The sequence below is a fragment of the Emydura macquarii genome, unplaced genomic scaffold (genome assembly GCF_026122565.2).
Source record: "Emydura macquarii macquarii isolate MOO-44397 ecotype Brisbane River unplaced genomic scaffold, CSIRO-AGI_Emac_v2 contig_1253, whole genome shotgun sequence".
In the NCBI taxonomy this organism is placed as follows: Eukaryota; Metazoa; Chordata; order Testudines; family Chelidae; genus Emydura; species Emydura macquarii.
This window is the reverse complement of record NW_027131390.1, coordinates 11,150,213-11,167,560: the sequence shown is the minus strand read 5'-3', so window position 1 is coordinate 11,167,560 and position 17,348 is coordinate 11,150,213. Positions and strand designations below refer to the sequence as shown.

At 40.0% G+C, this 17,348-nt stretch overlaps 1 protein-coding gene across 1 annotated transcript in view; it reads left to right on the top strand.

Annotated features, from left to right (window-relative positions):
* IL1RAPL2 (interleukin 1 receptor accessory protein like 2) overlaps positions 1–17,348 on the top strand; it is a 513,137-nt gene that overhangs the window by 255,021 nt on the left and 240,768 nt on the right. The window contains exon 3 of the mRNA XM_067548147.1: positions 11,110–11,383. Within this exon, the coding sequence (XP_067404248.1) occupies positions 11,110–11,383 (274 nt within the window). The remainder of the gene's footprint in view (positions 1–11,109; positions 11,384–17,348) is intronic.

Sequence of the window (17,348 nt, the reverse complement as noted above, 5' to 3'; positions counted from 1 at the left end):
TAAGAATTCACTGATGCTTCAAAGCTGGACTTGGATTTTCAGATTGGTCATGTGTGTCTAATAGCTGCCATCTTTAGCATTTTACATAAAAGACTGGATTGCTTCTAGTCGTGCTTGATTGCATAAGTGGGGCCAGAGTAAGCGCAGCAAGGAGTCCGCCCCCTCATTTCGACCTCTGGTACTGTGTCTTTTACAACTCCTATTGACCTCAAATGGAATTGTGGGTGTTCAGCACAAGGGCTGGTTGAACTTTTTATCCAACATGGAATTTGGTTTTCAGTTATGCTAGTTTTGCAGGAAGTGTTTGATTTGCTTGGGGAAAAAAATTGAATTTGCACCGGAAACGAGTTATCTGCTGAAAATTCCAAATGCTTTCATTTTGTTGGAATTTTCCCTAAGAAGAAAGTTTGTTTTGTTTTGTGTTTTGTTCCCCTGACCCACTGTATTCAACACCTTTGAAAAATCAGACCCCATATTTTTGTGTCTCTCAGGTGTCTCTCCTTTTATGATAGGTAATCCTACTTCTCTAGCAACTCTTCACTCCATAAATATAAAGACCACATCCTACAGCAAGTACCAGACTTAAGCAATCACATTAAGTAGCTCCCATGAAATTGTGTTTGAGCTTTAATAAGGACTATCACTACTGGGCAACTTATTTTGACTGATTCCTTTTGTGGCTACTTAAAACGGATTTCATTACTGTCTTCTTTTCCTTATGTGCTTCAATGCTATAATCTAACAAATGTTGATGTATTTAGCATCTATTTCCCTCTCCTGTTACTTGTTAAGGGCTTCTCCAAAAAATTAGCCAGCTTCTCTTTCCGCTTACACTAGCGTATGTGCATGTATGCGTGTCTACAAGCAGATAATAATTTTTTTCAAACTTATTAATTATTCAAATTGTATCTGACAAATTTAGAATATTTCTCTTTTCTAGACTGAGCATTACTATTTGAAATGTGAGCAGGGTTGTGGTTTCATAGCTGGTCAAAAACCAGAATAAAACTTCTGCAAAATCTTTCATGTAAATTTGGGCCTTTTTTTTGGTTGAAATGTTGATGTTTGATTTTCAACCAGCCTTTCTGTCCATTTCTGTGCCCTGATTGAATGACAGTATGATCTCACTCAATGTGTGAAGTTAAAGTGCATTTTTTCTGAGCACTTCAGTGTTGAAATTTTGCAGCATTTGCACTGTTTGAAATTCACAAACAGTTGTACCAGTAAAACTCAGTTGCTCAATTATTGAGGATAAGCGCACAGAAACGGGGGTGAATCTGAGTGAATTCCAAGCTTTTGTGAGTTAGGACAGTTTTTTTGGTTCTCTGTTTGTACAGCACCTAGCACAAGGGGGTTTTGCTCCAGGACTGAACTCCTGGGGCTACCATACTACTACTAATAAAAAATAACTATTATTCCATTTTAAATTCAAATAGGTTGTTAAAGAAAAACTTTTGCATAATTCACCTAACTTTAATCATAGCAAAGGTATTTTTTTCCGAGCAGTGTAGGAGGTGGATCTCTAAAAATGCCTTAATCTTTTATGGATATATTTTTTCACTTACTGTATGCATTAAGGGAACAAGTATTTGTGTCCCTTTCTGTTGAAATGCAATTTAAGATGAGAATATAGTCAGAATTAAAGCCCATATGTATTTGATTGAAATAAAATAAGAGCAAACTGTAGTTCCTTAAATCATGTCTGACAAACGCTGCATAGAAAAGAAACATCACTGATTTCTATCGCTCGGCTGTTGTGTTTCCTCCTCTTTTCCTCACTGCTTCACGTGTCTGGGCTGGCACCTCTCCTGCTGGTATAGGCAATACTCTCAAATGCTCTTAAGTGCCACTAGTGAAGACTTTTGTTATCTGTCTTTCTCTTTTCCCCTCTTAGCTCTTGATCAGCTACTTGTAATTTCACTGATCATAGCTGTGATTGCCGTTATTCAACAAAAGGGCTTGAAGTGTGGTTGTTTTCAAGCTGCACAACCTGAAGACCAAGTTTCTCAGTGCAGAGAATACTTGCTTTTAAATAGCATCTTCTGAACTCTGATAATAGAGGGATGCAGTGCCAGTACATTCTAAGCTCATGACTGAGGCCCTGGTGTTCTGTAACAAAATTTACCCTGTTGCTTGTTACTTGAAATATGAAGGTCTTTTTTTCTTTGTTTTCCCTGATGCTTTTCATATATTTATGTATCATGAAGATATTGTACCTATTAATGATGGAAATTGTCTGATCCAATTAGTTCAGTGGTATGTAGGGCTAGCTTTATGATCGGAGTGTAGGAACTGACTCAAATGTCTGTACCAGATTTGAAAAAATAGTCACAGACTTTCTATTCTGCTAGTCAGGCTATATAGGGTCGGGGTTAGGGTTGAGAGTGAGAGTAGGGGTTGGGATAGGGGTGGAGGTGGGGTTGGGTTTAGGGTTTGGAGTTAGGGGTCGGGGTTTAGGGTGAGGATGACTGGACAATATGCTGAATTTGTATGCCCCCCAAATAGTGTGTCCAAGCACCCTTCCTTGCCATTTCTGCCCTTTTAGAACTGGTGGCTGGCTGTAGGCTACCTACTGTACTTTCCCTTCACTGGAACCAGCATCTTAGGTTACGTTCCCTATTGAGTATTCAGGTACCACAGTGAAGGGAATGGTATAAAAACCTGAATAAAACAGAAGGCAGCATTACCCAAGAAAGAATCAATCTGTCCCTAAGATCTATAGTTTACCTTTTTGACACTGGCTTTCCAAATACAGGAGACCGCATGGCCCAGTGGATAGGAAACTCTAAAGACTTCACAGCTCTGTCACTGATCTGCTGTGAGACCTGGGACCAGTCCCTTCACCTCTTCTCTGTTTTCCCTCCTACCCTTGGTCTATTTAGATTGTAAACTCTTTGAGTCAGGGGTAACATCTTACTAAGTATCTATACAGCCCAATGCAAAATGGTTCCCATCCCATTCCAGCCTCTACTGTAATACAACTAGTACATAAAAATATTACTTTTATTTCAGAGGAATGTTGTTCTTACCAAATAATTAGAGTCAAACACATACTGTTTTTGCCTGCCGTGCATTAGTGTGTGTGCAATAATAAATTCAGTAAATTAGCTAGTTCGTTCGTTTTTTATATTTTTAGTTTACGTGAATTTAAAATTAAATTTCAGATAACTAGGTAGCCAGACGTGTACAAGAATCCTGTGGTATGAATTGCTCTGCATGACAGGATGTTACAGAAATGATTACAGGCAGATTCACAATGCAAAAATCATTTATATGACAGGAAGCAGAAAGACAAATTACTCAGAGACTATGTACATGCTCTTCTATAATTGCTCATAAATTATTATGGTTCATGTTAAAATGCACCCAGATTCCCTAAACCACTAGGTATATTTATAATAACAATCATGTTAAATTACTAGAAAATGGAGGAAACGCAATACACATTGTAGGGTGATTGTTAACACAGAAATACAGGAAATCGTTGGCTCCAAAGTTAATTTGTAATTCACTATGTATATTTAAAGCCATCCCTTTCACTTCATCATTGAAGGGATCATCCAGTTCTTCATTATGGAGATAACATTAGGCTGTGTTGATTGGATCTGTTCTGTAAACAATTTCACCAAGAAAGCAACAAGAGCTGGGATCTTCAAAGGACTCTATGGGGTTCAGGTGCCAAATCCCATTGAAAGCCAATGAGAATTAGATGCCAAACTCCATTAGGCCTATATGAAAATCTCAGCCTTAGTTGTGCAAAGATACCCATCTTTGCTGCTTTGTTGTCTCTTTATCAGGGCTGGCTGGAAAACAAAAATTCCATTTTGAAGTTTCAGCATTTCTTATCATTCCGCATTGGATTGAAAACAAATCCTTTCACAATTCTGTGTGGAAAATAATGACAGTGCGAGAGAGAGAGAGACAGACAGACAGACACCTGCCCATCCCAGAATAGCCAATAGCTATGCCTGATTTGGAGCAAGAACTTGAACCAGGTTTTTCACACCCCAGGTGAGTGCCCTGACCACCAGACTATTAGTTATTCCAGGTTGAGGCTCTCTCTCAGTTCACTCCTGGATCTGAGATTTTTTTTGTTGAAATAGATGTTTCCATGAAAAGTTTAGGTTTTGATGAATCAACAGTTTTCTTTGGAAAACTTCCTGATCAGCTCTACTCTTCTCCCACCTACTGCATTTTGTCCTAATCCTTGATCATGCATTCTTTGGGACATGGGTCCCCTCTGTTTTGCTCCTTTATACAGGCCCTATCATTATGAGACCTTGATTCCTGACTGGGGGTTCTAGGTCCTATTGCAAAATGAATTAGGTATAGTTCGACAAAGTTGATGTAAAGATTAGTGTACCCATTTCTAGCTAAAGCAGGTAAACTACTCCCCACAATTAATTGCCATTCTATGTTATTCTATAGAACTTCTGTCATCAATTTGGTCTTTAAAGCCAACACAGTCAATGAAGACATAATCCTATTGCCATTGAAGTTGATGGGGAAAACTCCCATTGAGTACTGAGAGCAGGATCAGACCCTTACATTGTTCTGCTTGTACATGTTGGGTTTTGTTATGCTTAGGTGGACTAAGTTAGTTCATGAGTAGTTAACAAACGATGTGCGTGCATGAATTGGGGTTACTGCCCAGCTCTGGAAGTGATAGGAAATGAAACAGAAATAAAATTTGTTGTATTATTAAAAAGACGATAAAACAGTATAACCTACATGAGAGAGAATTTGGAATAATCGCTCATGTCTTTCATCTCTTATTGACGTCCATTCCCTGAGTTGGTGCTTGCTGAAAATTGACTTAAATCAGATCTAATGTACAGCCAGTCAGCATGGAATAATGTAGTGCATTGCACAGGATATTGCAATGGGAAGTGGAAGAAATTGATTTGACTCATGGAAACCACCAGAGCTCAACTCTCTCCAACTCCCTGTCTCCTAACCACAAGGGTTTTCCTTGTTTAAAGTTAACCAGAAAAGCTATTCAACTGTGACTTCAAACATGCCACACCCTTCCCTCCCCTATTTTTCTTGCTAGAGACCGATCCACCTAGAATCTGAAACGCTGTACCAGACCCAGTGACCTTTAAAAGGTCCTCACCTCAGCCAGTGGGAGAGAGGCTGGTTTTGACTGGTGATTATTTCTGAGGAGCAATGGGACAAAGCCTCCCCAACAGGAAACCAGTCTTGATTGTGGGTCTTTTATGCCACAGAAATGCAGCCATCTTTGTGGATCATGGAATCAGCACACAGCAGCTCCAGCTTCCCGGAAGCGACTTGAGAATGGGTAAAGAGCTAGGTTGTGATCGACCTTAATGAATCACTGTGTGATTCAGATTTATTATTTTATGAATGGAAAATAAGACTGTACGAAAAGACACAGTTTGTAGTTTCAGTGCATATCACTGACCTTCCTGTGAAAGGCAATATACAGCATTTGTTGCGCTCTCAGTATTCTCCCACTGCTCTGAATGTTGGAAGGATATTTTAACTAGCTCTCTTTATTGTTGTACTGCAAGTGTCTAAAATACACCTTCATAGCAAGTTTACCATTGACTTGAGTGGTCTTTAGATGAGGAGCAGTAGATTATTTGGTAGTAAAGTTTACATGTCATATACAATTGTTATATGACAAAGTGCTTCTTCTTGCTGTCCTCTGTCATTCCCCCCCCCTCCCCCTCCTCACCACTGTGAATATATCACATAGTGAGAGCAAGTCCAACACAAATGATGGAAAATGTCATTCTTTATAATGGAGTGTCAAACTCCGCCATAGCAGCTCCAGTCATTTCTAATGACGGTTTTGAGAATGCTCCAGATTAATCTAACAATTCATACACTTCAGTGATTGACAACAGAGCAAGGAGAAAAATTCCAGTTACACATAACCTTAGACAGCCTGACCTAGATTTTAGCCTCTACGGCTATCTAAGAGGAAGCATTCCTGATTCTGCTTTTTAACAAGAGGAAAAATGGTCAGGGGGAAAAATCATCTTCTGTCTGATTAGTCTTTCTTTGATAATTAAGATTTAGTCCATGCTCACTGCAAGATTTTTTTTCTAAATGTCATCAAATGTTATCAGCCCCATTATAAATCATTACCTCATTTTCATTCAGTTCTTGAGAATTCTCTGCTCTCCATAATTATCACCTTACAGAATGCTTCTTTGAGCTAGTTGGCTATCTAGCCAAAGAAATGAATGAAAGAACCCCCAGTTGGGCAGAAACAATGGCATGGTGTGTCACATGCACAAACATCTCCCCTTCCACCGCTGCATCTGGTGTCTGTGACTAGTCTCGTCATTGGCTGCTGCTCTCAGTGACGGATTTGATCTTTGTCGTATTTCGATACAATTAGAGAAAAAATGACTCTAGTGTAAAGTATGTTTTGCTTTCTTTTTCCTTTTCGTGCACAGATCCTCAGCTGGTGTAAACTGTCATCGCTTCTGTGACTACTGGAGCTATAACAATTTATAAATGTCTGACAAATAATGAGACAATATTGTCTTGATAGTAATAATAGCTCTTTTATTACTATCAAGACAATATATGGTCTCTCATAGCTCATTTTTCATCCATAGATCTCAAGGTGTTTTACAAAAGGAGGCCAGTATCATTATCCCGTTCTTCCAAATCTATCCAGTAGACAACACTGCCTCCCACTATTGGTTCTTTTTATTTGTCTGTCTATATCTATCTAATGTCTCTCATATAGATTGTAAGCTTTTTGGAGCAAGGATTGTCTTTTTGTTCTGTGTATGGACAGCACTGAGCACAATGGGTTCCTGGTAAATGACTGGGGCTCCTAGGTGCTAAAATAATACAAATAATAACTGACACCAGCTGCAGCTCTGTCCTATCGTGTCTCCAGATTATTATACTGCTGTAGATAAGTTTCAGCCAGTTTTCTTCCTTTGTAACTTGGCTATGAACTACCTCTTGGCTTTATAGTGTCTTTCATGCACACTGCATTTATTCCAATGTGCTTTGCAGAGTTAAACTAACTTCCAATTCCAAGCTAAAACAATAGAGGGAGGGAGAAATAACAAAAAGAGGGGAAAAATAGGCTCCAAATGAAATTGGAAAATAGAGGTGTTGATAATGTGGAGATAAAGGATGCTTAATGTTTGTTTGAGTTGTACAGTGAAGAGTTAGTGGACATGGAAGAATTAAGAGACAGGATAAAAATAATTGAAAACGTCTTCATGGAAGTAGCAAAAAAAATGATCTTCAAAATTCAGTTTTAGAAGCTGCATTTTCAGATTTGGATGAGGTTCTAAATGCCAGCTCTTCTTCATACCCTTTAAATTGTAACTCTGCTCTGAAAAATGACTGTGCAAAAATGGGACCGTCCGACTCACCTGATCTGCTTTCCGTGTGTATTCAGAGTGATGGGTGTCTATTCGTTTTTACTGTGGTCAGCTTTGCTGAACCAACCCATATGGGAGCATGTGGGATTCTTTTCTGGCTCATGACCAATGATAGAATTAACTGTTCCAAAGCTCACGGAGGTCAATGAAAAGACTCCATTGGAGGAGTGTGGGCATGAAACTTGTGTGTCTGTGATGGCGGGGAGGAGGAGGAGGAGAGTTGTAGTAGAGAAGCGGGGAAGGGGAAGAAGATCTGAGGGGAGGGGCAAGGTCACACTGTGTTTTTTCAATTTTCTCTTGGAAAAAATGGGTGAGATCCTGTGCAAAGAGAGAAGTGGAGAAAGGAGGAGGGGAGGATTTAAAGAGTGAGTCAAAGGTGAAGAAAGATTGTTGAGGTTGTGGGTGCAGGACTCAGCTAAGTGGGAGAGGGGGAATTGTTGATCTGAGAAGAGGGCAGAACTGAAGGAGGAGAGAATGAATGTCTAATGGAGGAAGTCAGCTTGGTCATGGGATTTCCACCAGAGAGGCTCTGCAGTGTGAGAACAGAGAAAGAAGTGGATGTGTTGGGGATGAGCCGGGGCATCAAGAGTGAAGCATGGAGATAATGAACAACCGTATCAAGGGATGAGAGAGAAGAAAAGGCAGGGAGGAGGGGGTTGAATGCAAAGGAGAAGTCCTCAGCGCTGATGGTCTGGAAGTCTCAGAAAGGTAGAGTGATCAGTTGTGAATGGAGTAGCAATAGGTGAAGCTAAAAGATACTATGTGATAGTCGGAGAGGGGCAAATCAGCAATGGAAAGATTAGGGGGAGAAAGCAGTGCTTGGTGAAGACCAAGTCAAGTAAGCAGCCCATTTTGATGACTGAGAGAGTTGAACAAGGGCTGCAGATTAAATGAAGAGATGAGGGTGAGGAAATGTGCAGCCAAATGACTAAATGGGTCATCAGCATGGAAGATGAATCACTGAGTTGCACTGTCCGGAGGGGCTGGGGAGTGATTATGGTGTCCTGCTCTGGTCACTGTAAAATGGGAAGGACATTATAAAGATTAAAGAAGTTGGCAGGGGGCAAATAAACTGACTGAGTATTTTTAAGGTATAATTTACAGATCATGATTACCACGACTTGCCCTATGTTACGTAACTGAGGCACATTACGCAGAGTAGGAATGATCTTGCGGATAGACAGTGGAATAAAAAGAGAATGATGGATTGATGCCAGTTTGTCATATAAGCAAATAATTGTGGCTTCTGAAGTCCAGAAATAATTATCATAAAGTGTAATCAGGGGATTTCTTTTCACAAAAGAAGATTAAAGTACACACTAAGGGGCCAAAGCTAGCAATTGAAATATGCACAAATATTGGTTTAAGTGGACTTTCCACCTTTGTTTTCTTCTTTAAAGTAAGCACAACCTCTAGCTACATTTTTCCTCTGCGTGTTTGTGCGAGTGGTAGGATCACATTGGTTGATTTGTATTTCTGAGGAGAAGTACGGGCTATATATGATCTTCCTTTGATAATAATATTCACGAGGAATAATATAACTTACCTACAGTTTTTCACATCAGTTTGCTGTTCCTGTCTATTGCCACTTGAATAAATGCTTTTTCAAGGTCTTAAAAAGGAAATTAAAATGACCATCAGTAAGTATAAAATACGTTTCAATTGCTTGGTTCAAGAGACCACAGTTTAATTAAATTTGATATACTGCAATTTGGAAATTAAAGCATTCTGTTTACCTGGCTTGGATTTGAGAGAAGCATAAACTAAAGACAAATAATTAAGAGGTAGTAAAAGTCATTAGAAAGGACTAGGTTTGAGATCCTGGCAAATGAACAATTTAAGAAACGGCTTTGTACATTCACTTAGGAAGGTAATAAAAAATAATAGTTAATGTGTCAGAGCAGTTAGAGGTATGCAAGAAATAAAGAATAGCTGAAAGAGTAAATGAAAGAAATTAACATTTACTGCATGGAGATGGGTATTGGAGACACACAGAAAGAGGCCACATGGTTACAAAACATATTATACAGGCCAACCTGCAGTTGATTTAAATCTGTGTGGCTACATCGAAGTCATGGATCTAGCCTGAAATATATCAGCTGAGGAGATATACCAGCTGGCCTGTGGATGATATCCATCCTTGATGTAATCCTACAGAATTCAATAGAATTACATAAAGGATACATTTGATCCAGTGTACCTATTTTAGGCACCAAGCAGCAATTTGTGGACCGCTGCACCCTTGCAAAGCCCGGTTGATTGCTGTCAGCCCATAGGCAACCAAATGCTGGATTTGGACCTTCATGTTTTCCCAGTAATAAAGAAGATTGTAGTGAAAGAGATTGAGAAACATTAGTGAATTGCATTCTTAAACTGAATTAACAAAGCTACAGAGCCTGGAAAACCAGTTAAAAGAAGTTTTAACTAAAGAACATCATCTGACATCAAAAGGAACCCCTGCCACCTCTTCCCCATTGCTCTGTTAAGCATGATTGCATTGCACAGTTTACAGTAAATGTACCATAATGTATAGTACACATACAGGCAACTTGATTAGTACCTAGAAACAACCTCATGCGGTTGTTTTGAAAGTAGAATAATAAATCCTGCGGATTACATCCCATCTAATCTTTCTTTTTTATGTAACTGTGTTGGAGTGTGTGCCGTGCTAGGGCCTGAGAGGCTAGATAGGTTACCTGTCATCACCTGAGACAAAGAGAGCCAGGGTTAATTGGAAGCGAAGTCTAACTGGGCAAGGGCTGCACCAGCACTATAAAGCCAGGAGGCTGAAAACAGAAGGGGACTGCAGAGGAAAGAGACTGCAGTCACTCTGAGATGAGGGAGGTTGTCAGGGACAAGGTGAAAGTCCAGGGCGAAGGTAAGCCCTGGGATCCTGCCCTAGAGTATGAGACTAGGAAGGGGTGAAGAAGCCACAGGAAGTAGAATAAGCTCCAGTGGTAAATCCAGACAGCAGGCAAGAGAAGATAGAGAAGTTGGAGCCCAGGGAAACAGTGGCAGGGATGGGGACTGGGAAGATTTGGTTTGCTGATTAGAGGATTACTGGGCTGGAACCTGGTGTGGTGGGTTCCCCTGCTAGCCACTGGTATAGTGGCACAGAGACCAGAGCCGGGGCTGAACACAGCCTGGAGACAGCACTTGGATTTTGTAACCCCAGAAGGGTGACCTGGCATCAGGGAGAAGTTACCAGAAGAAAGGTTGTGTGTGTGTGACCAGGAGACTCTCTAAAAATAGGCTAGGCAGCACAGCTCAGTGGATAGCTGAAGAAGCCGCTTGTGACAGTAACAAAGATAATTAGAAGAGGTGAGTAGAGGAGGGTTGGGGTGGATTGAGATCAGATGCCAACATGAATTTTCTTTAATTACAGAACTCTAACCTGTTTTTTCAGGTCAAGTGGTTAAGGTAAAAATACTTATTTATTAAAGAATGAGCATCTTGGGGTGCAAGTAATGAAAATCTAAAGAGGAAATAGAACTGAATGGAGCTAAAAACGCACTCTACAAATCACTTTTTTTTTGTTTGTTTTTACATCAAACTAAAATCTATGAAAACCTTCAATTGTGTTTAATTGCTGCAGGTGGTTCACATTGGTTTAAGAATAAATATCCTTTTCTTTTTGATCGATGTCTTGCTTTTCACAGGCCGCTGTTCCCTATCTTGAAACATATCTCTGTATCTAATATCTCTTCTATTGTTTTCCTTTCAGTTGATGGCTGCATTGACTGGTCAGTGGATCTCAAGACATACATGGCTTTGGCAGGTGAACCAGTCCGAGTGAAATGTGCCCTTTTCTACAGCTATATCAGGACTAATTATAGCACGGCCCAAAGCTCAGGTCTTAGGCTTATGTGGTACAAAAACAAAGGAGATTTAGAAGAACCCATTATATTTTCGGAAGTCAGGATGAGCAAGGATGAAGATTCAATATGGTTTCATTCGGCTGAGTTGCAAGACAGTGGATTCTACACGTGTGTTTTAAGGTGGGTACTGTGTTAAAATATAGCAGTACATTTCTATAGTTTGTCTTATTTAAGGCAGTGCTTAAATTCAGCTATTTCTGGATTGAAAGGTACTATCCGTTAATATATACTCATTATCCTTCTTTTCCTGATCATGTTTGTCAGATTATTGCATTGTCTCAGAATTACAATTTCTCAGATGATCATGATTACCTGTTCCAACAGCTATAAATTAAATATATCTTCACTTCCTTCATTGAGACCAATTTTCAAATGTTTCTAATTTAGCCACACACACACAAAAAGGGCTCAGTTCTGAAGGCTTAAACCAAAACAAACATCTTGATCAAATAAAACTGTTTGGCAAATCAAGAGCAAACCCCACAGGTGACAGACAACAATAACAGATTATAATGGTGTTTTTGTGACCTCTAGATCCCCCCCTGTATCTACCAACAGTGAGTTAACAGTGAATTAACTTTTTTTAATTGCCTAACAGCTCATAACATGATCTGAATGGCTCTGACATTGTGGGAGTGGGCAGTCAAACTTCTGTCTGATTTTGAAAAGTGTCGATTCTAATTTGCCGCAATACACGTTCATCAAATGTTTAGTGTGACTCCAGAGGCCTCGATTCTGCAAGGCACATACATGTATGCTTCCCTGTAAATCGGTTGGGACATAAACGTGTGCATGGAATTAAGCATGTTTTTAAGAGTTTTGTTGAGTAGGGATGGCTTGCTGATTTGGGGCCTTACCTTGTATAGTAGTGCCTGTCTTAAATGCACATTTATAAGGTAAACTAGGAAGGCTCTTTGATTTTTTTAAATGCATAAATGTTCCTTTAACTGGTTGAATTTTGAAATACGAAGGAGTTTACAAACACTGTACATGTTTTCAACATTGCACCACAATTGCACCAAAGAAACAAATAGAAATGTCTCTGGTCATGCTGCTGAGATGATTCTGTCTGTCCTGTGTGTCTCACTGCTTCTGCATCTCAGACCGTCTGCTGAGCACCTCCAAGGCAGTAGAATCTTTTTGTTCAAACCTAACAATCCATGTCTGTTGAAATGTCTTTTTTGATGGAAGCTTGGTAGTGACAAAATGGAAGATTTTGTGGAAAGTATTGGCTTTCCATAGAAAGATTTGACTTTTTTGCAGAATATTAATTTAAAAAACCAAAACCAAAACCAACCTGTGTCTGCAATTAAAAGCATCAAGGAACAAGAAAGGGGTGGAACCTAAGAAACCCTTACACGGGTAGTCCCATTGAAGTTACCCACACGGATAAGAATTATTTACATGAGAAAGGGTTTGCTGGATCAAACTTAAAATGGTTAAAGCTATAGCTCATGTGATTCACTTTCCTGGAGAACTTGGTAGTCAGAGCTTGATTTTGTTTAGTTAGCAGGATGTGGGCCAAAGGATCATACCTGTTGTGAGGGGCATAGGTGAAGATTTATATGTTGAAGACAGCTCAGCTGATGTATAGTAGACACAGTCCATGAACAGAAGTGCATTTGTAGTCAGGAAGACCTAGCACCTAGAAGTTCCCGTTTACCATAGAGATGAACAAGAAACATGCATTTCCCTTTTAGCAATTCTTGTAGTTGTGAAGATGTAGCCGTCACTCCCAAAATGTGACCTCACTCTTCCCTCAGCACATATGTCGTTCAGCCTGTTTGATCACAGAAGGATGAAATTCCATGATAGCGGCCGAGGCCTGACAAAAATTCTGTGGGCACGGAAGGTAAAGACTTTTACCTTCTCAATCAACCTATGGCTATGAAGCTCACTGAGAGTCCATGGCTGAAACCCCTGAATAGCAAGTCAAAAAATGTATTTGTACCCACTGTAGTTTAAAATCATACATACATTTGGTGAACACGAATGCTTATGTTGGCGGCAGACTAGCAAAACTGGAAAGAGCCCAGAAAATTGCACAGCTCCTGTCTGCATCTCCACAAGTGCATACTGACTGGCTTCAACTGTATTTTATTTGCTTCTGATCCTGGTAGAGGCTACCAGCTCTTGCAAAGTTTTGATGGTTTTGAGATATGGACTAACATCCAGTTTGGACTAAAGATGAAGCCACCGAACTCTATTGGTAGGAGTAGCAGGAGTTAGTAGTAAGAGTAATAATAAACATCCAAAGGCCTTAGTCGGAATCAAGGCTCCATTGTTCTGGGTGGATGCAATTGTAGCCCCTAGTTCTGCAAAGAGAACCTTACAGGCAGATTCCTTCACCTAGGGTGATCAGATGTCCAAATTTTTATAGGTACAGTCCTGATATTTGGGGATTTTTCTTATATAGGCTCCTATTATCCCCCACTCCCTGTTCTGAGTTTTCACACTTACCATCTGGTCACCTCACCTGCATCTGTGAGCAATCTTTACATCGTCAGAGCTGGAGATAAGAGACAAAGCAACTGATAAAATATTCACTTGAATTCAAAACTGTATTGAACCTGGATCTTCAGCAGTTAAATGGTAACTCTCAAACTTGCATCTGACGAAGTGGATTGCAGCCCACGAAAGCTTATGCCCACAGAAATTTGTTAGTCTTTAAGGTGCTACAGGACTCTCCTTCTTTTTTCTCAAACTTGTGATGACATCTTGGCATCTGTTTTATAAATATTTTCCAGGAACTATTAAATGTAAAGATAATGGTTACTATTAGAAAGTCAACATTTGAAAACACATTTCAGAATCATTTACTATTGGATGTATAGCGTGAAACACTCTTAGCAAATGCTGAATTTGTAATGTTACCTCTGTAATTAGTATAATACAATTGACAGAACCATTATTTTTTATGACAGTTGCATTATGGAACAGTTATGTAAAGACATTGAATTACATATTTCAACAGACGCATACATTTTTCATGGAAGACAGTCAAGACAACTTTACAAAAGCAAACATTAGCAAAAATCCCATGAACTCAAGTTCGGGGACACATTTTTATACGAGAGATTTTAGAACACTTTGTTCATTTACATCGTAAGAAATGGGCAATTTCTCAAATAAAAAAAGCGCTGCTCTCACCCCCAGATAAAAGACTGTCTGACAGACTTTTTGGAAGGTATTCTGCAGCAGTAATGTCTTCTGCGTCAATTCTACAATTTAGTTGTTTGGGCCAAAACAAATGATATAATTAGAGATTCCCCCCTCCCCCCATTTTCAGATTTACATGGGAGTACCGTGTTTCACAGCATTATGTCTTTTAATTCTAAAAGACCATATTTCTTGCTTGAATGAATTTTTTTTTCTTCCAAAAATTTGGTAATGTATCCTAGGGTTACCGTACGTCAGGGTTTTCCCAGACATAACGTCTTTTTTGAGCCTGCTCTCTCTGTCCGGGAAGGTTTTCAAATAACAAAAAATGCCCAGATTTTTTGCAGATCGGACAAGCTGAAACTCAGAAAGATTGGTCCGCTGCCAAATTGACCCCTCCCCTGCATCAGCTTCCTGACTGGGCCCTTCCCCTGCAAGCCACAGTTGCCGGATCCCGCCCATCCAGCTCTTCCCCAGCCCTGGGGAGGAGCAGGGAGGAGCTGACATATGGCTGTCGCTATGTCTTGGGCTTGTGCCAGCCACTCTGCCATCGTGACAGGGAGTGACATTGCCCCCACCTCCAGTGAGTACCGCTGCTGCAGGTATCCCCACCAGCTCTCCCAACTGTACCTTCCCAGCTCTCTCCTCCCTCGCAATTCCCCCCCCAACCCAGTGTCCTCTTTTTGGGAAATATGGTAACCCTAATGTATCCTTGCTTTTGTTGTTTATAAAATCAGAGGTAGCTTTAAAAATAGCTGAGGAAATAGCAACAGTAATTTATTTTCATTTAATTAATATTGGGTTAGATGTAATATCTGAAATATAATAATGTTTTTGTGATGGACTATCCACACCACGAACTGTGTAACAGGCTTGAATTAATAGAGTTACAATTAAACTTCGATGGTGTTTGTTTTTGTTTTTTAAGCAGCTGTTTGCATTTGACAATCACTAATCAGGATCACCTGGTTTGCAAGCACATGAAGGTCACAGTTGATAGACGTAATTTCAGAAGATGATCTTGTAGAAGCGTTGATAATTTGTTACAAGTATTGCCTTTTATAAACTGTCTGAATACAGAATCGTACAGTAGGATCAATGCAGTGTAAGTAATCCGGTGTGCAGCAATGTACTACGTCAAGGTCTAATTTTGCAAGAAGCTCTATGCTCTGTTGTGGGGGCTCTGAGTGGGTTTGGGAAATGTCTCCTCAGAGTTCCTTGCAGGGTCGAGGCCAAGTGTATTCGAAGCAACCTGGAGGGGACATTGTGGAGGGCGGGTTGAGTAGGTGGCAGTGAGTATATGGGGGAAAGGCTGACGTGATTGTGGTGATGATGATGGGTAAAAATAAATATTTCAGTGACTGGATAAGAGTTTATTATACAGGGGTGAGAACTGTAATGTTCATAATGTCTTTTTCAGTGTTTGCAAATGGGCCCAGAATAGGGTGTGACAGACTGACGACAGCCTGAACAAACCTTATGGAATTAAGTTAAACGTGGTTCAGTAAACTTTAACATCTTTGCAGTACATTGTATTAAAAAGGCAAATGTTTAGGTACTATTGTGAGATTGCATGGAACTTCTTCAGCAGGGAGACAAGATTAATGCACTCTCGGGAAGGTATTAGGAACTCCCAGTATGTGTGTGGGGAGGGTTTGAGCAATATGTGTGAAGCGGATTTCCTGGGAAGTACCTTGGGGTGAAGGGAATGCAAATTTGCCCCAAAGCAATTTATCTTTTGAAGATACGCCCTGGAGAGAGAAACCCATTGTGTACCAATTACCTGCTTCTGGATACTCCAGATCAAAGACCCCCTGAACTGTAAAAAGGGGGACCAAATATGTTATGAGCGTGCTAATTCTGAGCTGAGGCTGGGATGAATTCGTGACCACAAAGGCGTTGGGGCGTTGAAGGACTGCTCCTGCCAGAGCCCTCGTGAGAGTTGGGGTGATGTCTGGTAAGCTTATTAGCATACATGTATGTTCTTTTATTGTTTCTGTAATGCTTTTTGCCTTAAGAATAAAGTAGGTTTGCATCAGAAGTCCTATGTGGTTCCTTACAACTATAGCAATTTCACCTGTTCTCTATCAGAAGAGAGAGAGAGTCTCCTCAGGCAACCTGTCTATGCTGGGAATAACACAGTGAAGGCAGGGAACTGTGGAGTCTGGGAATACTGTGGTCAGGAGTGAGAGAGACGCAAGTCTCCACCCAAGAGAGGTGACAACCAGCAGAGCTGGAAGCCGGAGAGTGAGTGCTCTTGCTGGACCACTGAGAGGAAATACAGGCTCAGTAGCCCTAAACTGTGATATAGCTGGGTAAAAATAATATTTCAGTGATTAGATAAGAGTTTTCAGTTATCACCCTTGTAGAATAAAGATCATTTTCAATTTCCATTTTTTGCAAATGGCCTCAGAATAGAGATGAAATAAAATGGAGCTTTTCATTGCAGGAATTAGGTTATTTTGGTTTTTAGTTTGAAAGAACAATGTCATATTTCTATATTTCAGCTATCCAATTAGATTAATAGATTCTAAAGCGAGAAGGAACCGTTGTGATCATCTAGTCTGACTTCCCGTATAGAACTGGCCATAGAACTTCCCCCAAATAATTCCTAGAGCAGATCTTTTAGAAAAACATCCAATATCGATTTAAAAATTGTCAGTGATGGAGATTCTATCATGACCCTTGGTAAATTGTTGCAATGGTTAATTATGCTCGCTGTTAAAAATGTATACCTTATTCCAGTCTGAATTTGACTAGCTTCAACTTCCAGCCATTGGATTATATTCTATCTTTCTCTGTTAGACTGAGGAGCACATTATTAAATATTTGTTCCACATGTAGATACTCACCCCTTACCCTTCTCTTTGTTAAGATAAATAGATTGAGCTCTTTGGCCTACCAGTGTACAGCATGTTTTTTAATC